The 11120-nt window shown below is 47.6% G+C and overlaps 1 protein-coding gene across 2 annotated transcripts in view; it reads right to left on the bottom strand.

Annotated features, from left to right (window-relative positions):
* Positions 1-4264, bottom strand: part of KCNMB2 (potassium large conductance calcium-activated channel, subfamily M, beta member 2) — a 17298-nt gene extending 13034 nt beyond the window's left edge. The window contains exon 1 of one of the 2 annotated variants that reach the window (XM_010291576.1): positions 4152-4264. In XM_010291576.1, the coding sequence (XP_010289878.1) occupies positions 4152-4207 (56 nt within the window). In that variant the 5' untranslated portion in view covers positions 4208-4264. The remainder of the gene's footprint in view (positions 1-4151) is intronic. The other variant, XM_010291569.1, reaches the window with a different exon arrangement.
* Positions 4265-11120: the final 6856 nt, after the last annotated feature.

The raw sequence follows: 11120 nt of genomic DNA, 5'->3' as shown, positions 1-11120 counted from the left end.
CCTCCGCCTCCTCCTCCTCCCTGCTCGTGCCTGCGCTGGGGAGGTGCCGATTTGCTCTGTATGGTATTGGGAATGTCTGCGGTTACAGACCTCACATTTTGGCCCCCGAGAGCCCTGGTTTTGGGGCACATGATATGTTGCGCAGAATGTTTTGGCTCTAGCAGAGCAGCCTTGGCACCGCCTTAGCTGGAGCGGCGGGGGTTGGAGCGGCGGTGGTGGCCTGCACACGTGCTGGGTATTTTGGACGCGTGTGAGCTTCTGGCACATCCCAGGGACCTCTTTCTGCTCGGTGAGCTGGAAGAGTGCTGTGCTTAGCCGGCTGATTTTGGATTCCAGGGCTGCACAGCCACAATTAGCTGACTGCTGCAGTGTGTTTGAGTACAGATCACTGCATCCCAGGCACTACCCACCTGGGTGACTTCATTCAATACTTGTGATTACCTGCGATAACTCCCCAAATATGACACCGAGGGAGGCTGTTTGTTTTTAAGGCAGTCCCAGCTGTCAGGACATGGGATCTCTCTGCCCTGTGCAAAGACATTTAATAGAAAGCAAGCCTCCAAGGACAAAAGATCTTTGCTCTCCTAATCATTTCCAAACTGAAGTTCTCCCCTGCTAAATCTCCATGTTCCTTTTGCCAAATTGCTCAGAGGATCCGGGCTGGCTGCTCTACCCAGGCTCAGCTGCCAGAGAGGAAATCTCGGCCATGACCGTGCCTGCTGGGGACAGACGGAGCCGAGATTTCCCTCTCCATATCTCTGCACAGCAGCAGTGCGGGGTTCCCTCTGCAATGTGGGCAGCAGCTCCATATGTGATGTCCAGAGGAAGGCTTAGGGAGGACCTGTGTGATTAAGTTAGGCAGCCCAGGTTATGTTAGTGAGCCTGAACACGAGACAGCCGGTCTGAACTTACCAGCCTTGATAAAGAAGTTCTACATCTTCTGTAGAGTTGCTCATATTTGCAGCAGTCAAGACCTTTCTTTGCTGTCATGAGGGACGTGACCTTTTAGCACTCGCTTATGTGAAGGATGAGGCATACCACATGCATCCTATGTACTCTGTGCTCCGCTCGTGCAGGACTGCTCTGCAGCTCTGGGGATGTGATGAATTTATTGTCATGTATTAGGAATGCTCTCGTATGCCAAGGGCTTCCAACTAGGCACTGCCCTGCAGAGCAGCAAAGGCTAAAGTAAAGCTCCTTCTGACCCAGCACACCACTTCTTGATTTGCTCCAAAATGGGTAGATCTGGGGGCACTGCAAAGATCTAGATTTCCTCCCTGGAAATCTAGAATAATCAGACACCTGCAATTACTTTGTTTTTTTGAAAATAAACACAAATTACCTACTGTCAAATTCTTTCCCTTGCAAATGGACCGTAGTGTGGCACTGAGGGAGACGCTGCCTCCTCCAGCACGGTGCGGCCGTGGGGCTTGTCCCATGGGGACACCTGCCTGCCCGAATGATTCAGAGTGGCTTTGAATTCTCATTCAATTCTCTGATATCACTTTTAGTATGCAGTTATTATGCAGATGTCACTCAAATTGCCTCATGTTGAGGTGCCTACAGATATCAGAAATCTTTGAATTGCAAGGGTCAAAGAACTCTTGTTATCTTACCTGCAGAATTCCCAGTGCTCAGGGACTTTTCTGCTCAGAAGCCAATTTCCTTACTTTTTTCTTTTTCTTTACAAGGTGTGTTTAGCTGCATCAGTTTTTGTCATTAGAGCTATGGGAACAGGAAATCTCTCTGGAGCTCTCGCTAAAGTCTTAGTGATGGTTGTAGAAAGATTCCTGTTGGTATGAACAGATTTCATTCACTCAATTCCTTCCCTCTTCCCCACCAAACTGAACCAAACCAAACCACTGCTTTGGTTTTCCAGGCTTACAATGTTGTGGAAAGCCTAACTGACAGCTGAGAAAGAATGAGGGCTTGACTAGGTTTCCAAAGCCTAAAAAGTGGCAGCTGGGGAGCAGTGGATGTCTAAAACAGCTATGAAATACTTAAATTTTGGGCACAATCCTGCAAAAGCAGATGCCCAAGAGACACCTTCCACCCAGGAGGAGGGGATTCCTCCACAGCAAGTGACCCATTGCTGCACAGGGTATTATTACAGTGTGACCCTCACAAGTCAGCAGCCGTGGCATGTGTTAGGATAAAAGTTGGCTGCCCCACCTAACAATCTTCCTGTCTAAAGCTTAAAGAACAAAAATTCCTAGGAAATGGTCATTTAGGGGAAGTAATATCTCTAAAATGCACTGCCTGTTTGATATAGTGATGCTGATGGTGACCTTACACGTGTTAAAATCACTGCCAGATGCTGGCAGATGAGTTTCTCCCACCAGCAATACTTGCTTTGTGTTCACACCTCTCTTCTGCAGCCCGGAGGCTGTGGTCAGCACTCTCCCATTTCCATTTTCTCTTCCTCCCTTTCCCTCCTGCCTTTCATTAATCACCCACGGGGTATGAAGAGTTCCTCCTGCATGGCTCTGCAGGACTACTTGGGAAATAAACCCACCTGAAGGCTTGGAAAGGCACCTGAAATGACCGCCGCTGGTGTGCAACTACAGTCACTGCTCCTGACCTCCCTATTTCTGCAGGCAGACAGGGGTGAGCTCTGCCCAGGCTTTAAGCTGACCCGATGCTGGTGAGCCCTGTTTAGCACAGCATTCAGCCCAAGTTGATAAGTCCCACTAAAAGGCATGGTGTGAGTTGAAGGCCATACTAAATCAGGAGCACATGGCTTCCAGACAGCCTAGAGTGTGGGTAGATATCTCCTTCTAAGTGTCTAACTTCCCACCATCCTCTCCAGAAGAACATTACCCTGGGGAAAATTCAATTAAAGAGGAGTCTTGCAGAAGTATATGAGGCAGTTAGGTAACCAGTTCCAACTGAAAGTCCATGGAAACTTGCTGCTAAGCTGGCCTTTCTGGCTTCAAAATATCTATTTGGGATCAGAGTATCAAAAGAGCTGAACACCTATGCAGCCTTTGCAGAAAAGTTCATCAAATGGGCCAATTCTCCAAAGAAACTTGGTGTCCTGAGGGCAGCTCTGCTACCTGAACTCATGAGCACACTTTCCCAAGCAGATGCCAGCAGTAATGTCTCATTAGAATAACTGAAGAGTCTGTTTTGCTAATTGGCACCGTAGATACCTTGACCTCTGCTTTTGTTTCACTGGAGTCTGATTTTTTGTGATTACATTTAATAGTGACTGCAAGCGGAACTGAAGGAGAGCAGGCAAGGGAGGGAAGGGGGAAAGAAAAGAAAGGAAAATGTGTCCGGTTGTGACAAGACAAGCTGTCCAGCAAATGTCACTACAAAGGAGAGAGATTTTGGAAGGATGGGTCTGGGCATTACTGACAATTGTTCTTTCATGCCCAACTGAGTGCTGCCTTTGTCCATGGACTTCAAACCTCTCCCGCCCTTTCCTTCTCTTCTGTGTAATTCCCTGCTCCCTTGAGAGATCCAGTAACTAATTTATTCCTCTGTCTCCTTTAGCCTATTCCCTCCAGCAACGCCACTTAAGTGGGCTGGTGGGCTACCAGTAACCAGCTCACTTTCATCTGCCTGTCATCCCCTGGCCACTGGGCACTGTGCTGCGCCACGCGCACCCTCCCGCGCCTGCATACGGCCAGCAAACATCTCCGGCAGCCGGATGCACCGCTCGGATGTGTAAAAGTTATAGAGGGCAACGGTGGGGCTGGGGGGGAGGAGGCACTGGGGGGGCTGTTTGGAGAGCTGTGGGCCAGTGGCTGGAAGCAGGACACTCGCAAAAGGCATAAAGGCTTGACAGGGTTGGGGCTGGGGCTGAAAACTCGTGGTTGGGGATTAGTGTGCTTTCAAACGTGCAACGTGTGTGTGCCGACCTCAGAGAGGGTCACAGTGTGCTGTGGATGACCTGGGGACAAGGAAGACTTTTGGGCCATGTCTCTGGCATTGCCCCTCCTCTCTGTTTTGGCTTGGCACCTTAACCCTGGCACTCACGGGCTGGTCCTGGTGTTGATGGAGCAGTAGCCGGGGAGTGAGAGGCAAGGTGGGGACACCCTTTGCATCCGTCCTTCCTCCCCCAGTGCCACCGCTGAAGAGAAGCTACAGGCCACACTCCTAAAGATTCAAACCCAGAAGAGACAGTCAGCGTAGATGCCATTTACCTTTTCTCATCATGTCTGTAAGATGTAGAGCTCCGGCCACTGGTCCAAATAAACATTTTAGAGGGTTGCCCAGTGTTGGCTTTGCTTGCTGCGGTGGGATGATGGAAGGACCTGGGGGAAGAGGGATAATTTTGTCACTGCCCATCCAACACGGCAGACCACGTTATACCCAGCGTGCCAAATCCCCTGTGGCCGTGCCCAATGTGTTCTAAAAGATGGACCATTTGTTAATTCAAGGTGAGATGTACAATAATGGGGATGAGAGAGCAGTGGGTGGGAATGAAGGATAAATCTCATTAGCCCCACTGGTAAAATGTGATCCTGGCTAATTAGGCTTAGCTATGCTCCACACTGCAAAGGATTTTCACCATGGACAAGAAGTCATAGGTAGTTTAAGAAAAGGTAATAGCTGCATCCAGTGCTCTTACGGCAGTATTCTGGGGGCAGAAGGTGGCTATTTAAGCACACACACGTTCATTACAGCTTATTGGTTGTATAGCAGCTCTCAATGTGCTGAGGCTCTCAAGGGAAGTGTCTGAATGAGGCACAAGTATGAGATGTAACTGCAGCATTTTGTGGAACTGTAACTGATGTGACAAAGACATCTTTTCCCACAGAGAAATTACTGTCCCAAGGCCATTTCGCCAGACCAGTTGCATGCCTGCCCAGGGGCTGCTTTGTTTCACAGCAGGGTATGAGACCTGCTGCCTTCTCTCAGGCTCTCAGGGTCTTCTGAAGAGGGGAAAAGTCAGAGGGGTTTCATTTTAAGGACTGAATTTGAATCCTGTACTTCAGTTAGATCTCATAGAATCAGAAATACAGAGTTGAAAGGATCTCAAGAAGTGTTGCTGCTCTCTTGCCCTAATTTAAGGCACATTCCCTGTATCTATGTTATTCCTAGCAGATTCAGATCAGCTGAGTATGAACAACCATTTTTCACACGGTAACTTCATTGCCAGATGGAAGCATAGGCTGTATTGAACCTGCTAGTGGGGCTTACAGCCCCGCTCATAGCTCCTCCTAATCTGCTCCTGGTTTTAGTGAGGCTCCGTTAAAATCTCGATCTCTGAGAATTGGGCCCTTCTTGGTGCGGGCTGTATTTTGCATTATTTCATGGCACAGCACTTTATGATTTTATTGCATTCAGAGCAAGACTTAGGAAAAAAAAGGAATATTCCAGATACCAAATGCTCTAATGCTGAAGTTTTTCATACACTGGGGGCCATTCTTTAGCTCACCAAAAAATAAACCTGGCTGTCGATGCTGCCAGTGGAGAAGGCACATGAATTCCTCAGTGCTCCTCGCCTGAAAAATTCTGTAATACCACTATCTACATAATCATGCAAAGGGCGAATTTCAATATTTGCATAGTGGTGAACCTGGGAGAATACTTAAATCCTGCAGAGGTGGCTGCAGGGGAAGACTGACATGGATGGGAGCCAAAATCCGTCTGTACGCAGACGGGCTGATGGGTGCCAAGGGACCAGGCTCTCCATCTGGAGTCAGCCCAGAGCCCTGCCATGGGGTCCGTGGCGCAGACCAGGCCAAACTCACAGACTGGGCAAACTGGTCAAACTGGTGACCCCGTCACCTCCTCCCTGTTGTGCTCCTGCTGATCCTTGTTGCTGCGATGCTCACAGACCCTGGCTCGGGACGGGGGCTTGCAGGCAGGGATTTTGCTTGAAATCACAGTAATATCTGACAAAGCTTTTGTGCTGCATTTCATGCACAGCAAATTGGTCAAGAAGGTGGCCCAAAAGAAAGGAGGCAGAAAGAGGGGAATATCGCCCAGCCCTTTCCCTGACTCTGTGGTCATCATTGCAGCTCTCAGAGCCAAAAAAGAGTCTTTTCTTTCCTTACAACCACTATAGTTAAGTATTGGGGAATAAACAATAAGAAGAGGCACTTCCTCCCTGAAATCACTGTAGTTTAGAAGTTAAAATAGTATCTACCAGGATCTGATTAATATAGCCACCATCTAAGAAGTGTTTTTGGAGTGATCACGGACCCAAGTTTTGCAGGACCTCGGGTCTAATCCTCACTCTGGTATGTAAGATTGCACCTACACTACCCCAGCAGCACAAGAGCAACTGCCAAGCCTGTGCTGAAGGAGCTGGTGTTTCCACGTCGGGCAATGCCGGAGGGCTCAGAGGAACTATCCAAGGGCCTGGAGGCCATATGGGGTATTGGACTGAGACCTGTCCCAGGCTGAGCCCCTTAACCTGGAAAATAATTTTTTATATATATGTATATTTGCAACTGCATCCTTTAGGATGTCACAGGTGAGTTGCACGGCAGGAAAGCCTGGCTGGCTGTGCTGCCACAGCCTGAGCGGTCCCAGAGCCATCAGGAGACAATGGTGAATGCTATTAGAGAGTCTGTTCTTAATTAAGCAAAACTTGGGCACAGATTAGAGGTGATCAGCAGCTTCTGCTGCCTGTCTGAGTCAACAGGGACACCTGGGCAGGACCGCCTGGGCAGTGAGGCAGGTTCACAAGCTGCAGAGCAAATGCGAGAGCTGGGTGAGAGGAGAGGGGTCAGCCCCACTGAGGGGATGCCAGGGGAGGAAAGGGGTGTCTGTCTTCTCCCCAAAGTCAGAGTTATTTCAGACTCCCTCATAGTGCCAGTGCCCTGGAGCAGTCCATGTGCAATAGCATTAATGCTGCCTGCTTCATTAGTTGGGCAATCCAAGCTAACCACCACTATTTAACACACAATTACACACCTAATTTTGTGTAATATTGTTACACTGATGACATCACAGCAGAGGTCAGATGTAAATGACTCAAGTCCATGTTTTCTTTAGGGGGGGGTTAACTGTAAGGTGGGAGCCTTTTGCAGAACAGTAATAACACAAACTCCCCAAGACCTCCTTTGAAGGTCTTTGAAGGACTTGTAACTTAGAATGGTTACAACCTACACAACCATGTCCTGCTCTGCAGATCAGTTAGCAAAATTCCATGCCTTCCTCCTCCCCTGAGTTAATCCCAAGGCAGGACTGTGAACCCCATTCCTTCCCTGTCCCCTCTTTCTGAGAAAACAAGCTGCCTCTCTGAGTCAGCTGCTGGCAGTATATTTTTATCATGCAACAAGTAATCAGCCCGTGAAAGTCATTACTGCAGGACGTCAGCCTGGCTTTTAGAGTAAAAGGGGATTGTGCTATTGCTTGGACAGACGGAGCACCTAAAGTCATGACAATATCTGTTAAAAAAGCAGTTTAGAAGAGGTGCTTCAAGCTGCTTTTTGACTACCAGGAGTCTGCAGGGGATATTCCTATAGGACAGGTTACCAGCAAACTGCTGTACTTGATGGGACTTTTGTTGTGTACTCTTAGGGTCAGGATACTGGGTTGGAACCTGGGTTTTCTGCTTGACTTTGCCTGAACATTGCTGTCTCTATTTTTACCCAGTGTGGCATCAACACAGTTGTGTCTCAGCACGGTTGCCACAGAGACAGGCAAGGACACCATGCTTTGTTTTTTACAAAACATGCCTCATTCTTGGTGTTCGGGTCTATTCTGAAGAAATGCACAACGTTTAAGAGAGAAACACAGAGTAAAAAGTGTACAATCTCCCATGAATATGTGTATACCCGTGCCCAGGGCACTTCTCTGCACTGGCCTAGGAGCAGCTCTAAGGGTCCATGATGCTGACACAGTTGGTCTGCCCAGGGCTGACCCACTCCGCCCATCTTCCCCCATTCTCATCCTTCTCTTGCACACTATCTTCTGGTGAATTTTATGGACATCACTAGAAAACCTGATAAGGTTTCCACTTTTTCAGCCATTGCAAGATGAAGACTTGAGATAGGTCTTATAAGATTAGAACTACTCTGCCCTGTCCCAAGGAGTGTCAAGTCCACCCAACAGGAACCACCTGAGAGAGGACTGCAGTGTGAAGAAAACATGCTGGGGCAGCATTTGCTTCAAATTTCTCCAAAAAAGATGTAAATCGGAGGGTGAATCTCAAAATCCTTAGCTGGTACCTTGGTAACTATATTACATGCTCTGTTGTCCTCAGTTTCACCCTGGGCTGGCTGCTTTCCTTCCTCAGGCTTTGGTTTATGTCATGATTTATTATGAAATGTCCCTTACCTCTAGGTCACCACATGTGTGAACAGCCGAAGAGGGGTATTGCAGACCACATTTTTAGATGGAAAGCTGCATTTTATATGTGCATTTATTTGTAATTGCCTCTGTCTATGGTTATGTTAATCATAGGGTTTCTGAGACCTTGGAGAACCATTTATGGCACCAAACTAATGAGCTTTGCTCCTCTTATGGCATTTCATTTCCTGAGCAATGTGGCCACTGTAAAAAGAGAAGCACTTGCATTAATTTTGCCTCATAAAAGACACCCAGAGTCATCAAAAGCCAACAAAAGCGAAACATTCACCTAAAGATATAATCACTGACCTCCTAAGCCTTGTCTCAATACACCCACGTCCCATGCTGTCCATGCTGCCAAGTGCTCTGGATGCTTCATCCCAGCATTTCCCAGCCAGAGGATTCATTTGAACCCTGAGGCAGTTCCCTGTGAGCCCTGAAGTTTTCCTGCTAGTCCAGTTTTAACCGCTCTCCGTGCCACAACACAGCGGGTCAGTGCCAGTTGTTGAACAGACAAGGTGGCTGCTGTTGAGTGATGGGAGATATTTGGTCTCTCTTGTGGCCAGAAAGACTTTTCTTGGGGTGGTCCCACCCACCATCGCCCACAGGAAAAGGAAGAGGCTGAAACCAGGTATCAAAGGCAGCCCTTAAGGGGATGGTGGTTCACTTTGAGGTTAATTTACTGAATATGGACAGTTAGATTTTGTGCCCCAATAGGTCTCACCCACGCCTATGCCTGATGTTAGTATGTTTTCCTATGGCTTTGCTAAGCCAGGAAACAAGGAGAGGTATTGTGTGATGAAGGATGGGAGATAAATAAAATGGCCTGTTGAACTTCTGATGTAAAGTGTAACCTGACTGCTGGGTAGTCTGGCACTCAGGTGCCTTGGTGCATGGAAGAGTTTCCCAGGTAGAGTGGTGGAGGTAACTACTAAATTAAGATGGTCCTGTCTAATTCAGGAGATGATCCAGGGGAGTTTTCTAGTCCTGATACCAAAAAAATGTAAGAGCTGGACCCAGGACTAAAACCAGTGCCTGAAATTTCTGCCTCCTAGGTATCGACCATGGCAACATGACGGGTAGATGGAAGCAGAGCTACACCCGGGAGAGGGTGAGAAGAAACCCAGCTGGCTGGTAAAACTGAGCAGGCGTCTGCCTGGGGTACCTGAGCGAGACCTGCTGCGGCCATGGCTGTGGTGTGACACAACAGCCCCAGTAGACACGTACCAATGGAGATTTCACATGTTAGCACTGAAGATGCAAACTAGAAACCAGGTGAACACCTAGCTGGCGATTCCCCTGTTCTGATGTGATTCAGAGGGCAGTGTTTCTTGTGTAGTCAAAATATCTGTTTTCTCTGCAGGTCTCCATCTGAGCACAGTATCTGCTTGCCCTAATCCCACTTGTCTGTGGCCATAAGAGGACAACAGCAAGCATGGACCAAGAAGAACAGCAATAAGCTAACTCATAAAAGAAATGCATCTGCATTAGTAGAAAACAGTTATCACTTAGGGAACATTTAACGCTCTGGCAGCAGCAACACTAAATTGCGAAGCAGCAACAGCAATATCGAATGTTGTATTTCTGCCTCGTGACTAGACTTTGCTGTACCACAAGTTAATGGGCACAGTGCAGGACACAGTAACATAACTCGTTCTTGTTGGAGCATCTCAGGAGCTCTGGCTGTACTAACTGACTAATCCAGCTGGCAGATGACCTTGAATTTGGGGTTCCTCATTAAGGCAAGGGAAAATTGGACAATGGGCAGCTGGTGTTAATGTACTGACAAGGGTTTAGGAAGACTGATATCTAATGATGCTTCATTAATGAATTCACCTCTATTTCTGGCCCTTCTCCTAAATCTCCCCAGAGCTCAGAGCTGAGCTCACCATCTAGTTTTTGAGTTGAATGAGGGAGACACCCTGGACCCAAGGTGGTCTTGCTGGGCTCCCATGGTACAGGCATGTCTAGGACACTCCATGTCCAAAGGAGGGCTGCCAGTAACAACTGAAGTCATCACATGGTGATGCAGCTTAGCTGTGTGCGGAACACAGCAGCATTTGGTTTTGTTTTCAAAGGCAAAATGTCTTTTAAGTGCAAATCATACTTTATGATTCTCAATTTCCTCTCCCTAGTATACACAGGAGTAAGAGAGATACTCAGAAAGGCTGAGGTATCTATACCTCTTTGCTACATGACAACATGCAATATGTTCACACTTCTAAATTAAATACTCCAAAGTAACCTCTAAATCTTCCAAGTTTACATCTCATGATTTCTTTTTTCCTCCAATGTGGGCTTTCTGTTTTGAAAAAGCTTTCGAGCCTTGCCATTTAATGATGCCTGTCATCCCTAGGCTTCCCCTTCCCTAAGAGCTACCTGCCTAGTATAAGTCTAAGTAGCCCACATGGCATGGCTGTAGACTTTGTAGACTTTAGTCTTCCTGATTTTTTTAATTTTAACTTCCTTCTCCACTTTTTCTTTTCTTTTTTTTTTCCCGATGCCTCTTCCTATACACTACTATCCCTGTGCTGACTTGTTTTACTCATTCTGGCTGCACTGCGTTAGTCTTAATTATTCTGATTTAGCTGATTGAATCAGCAACTTTTGAAGAAATTCCTGCGTCCCCAGGAGCTACTGTCTGTCACCACAAGCAAGAGAGTCCCAACTTCTCTTCTTTGATGACCTTCTGGCCACCTTGGAGCGGTCTGACACTATAGCCTCAGCTTCATCTTCTGTAGAAGGGATGTGCTAGTCCCATCACTGTACCTGGCAGAGGACATTTTCAGGCCACATCCAGGTAGCAGAGCGTCTAATGAAGAGCCAGCCCTTATTACCATCCTCATGTTTTGGTGCGGGTGAGT

Source organism: Phaethon lepturus, unplaced genomic scaffold (assembly GCF_000687285.1).
Source record: "Phaethon lepturus isolate BGI_N335 unplaced genomic scaffold, ASM68728v1 scaffold8760, whole genome shotgun sequence".
In the NCBI taxonomy this organism is placed as follows: Eukaryota; Metazoa; Chordata; class Aves; order Phaethontiformes; family Phaethontidae; genus Phaethon; species Phaethon lepturus.
Note: the sequence above shows the minus strand (reverse complement) of the source record. Positions and strands in the feature narration are given on the sequence as shown.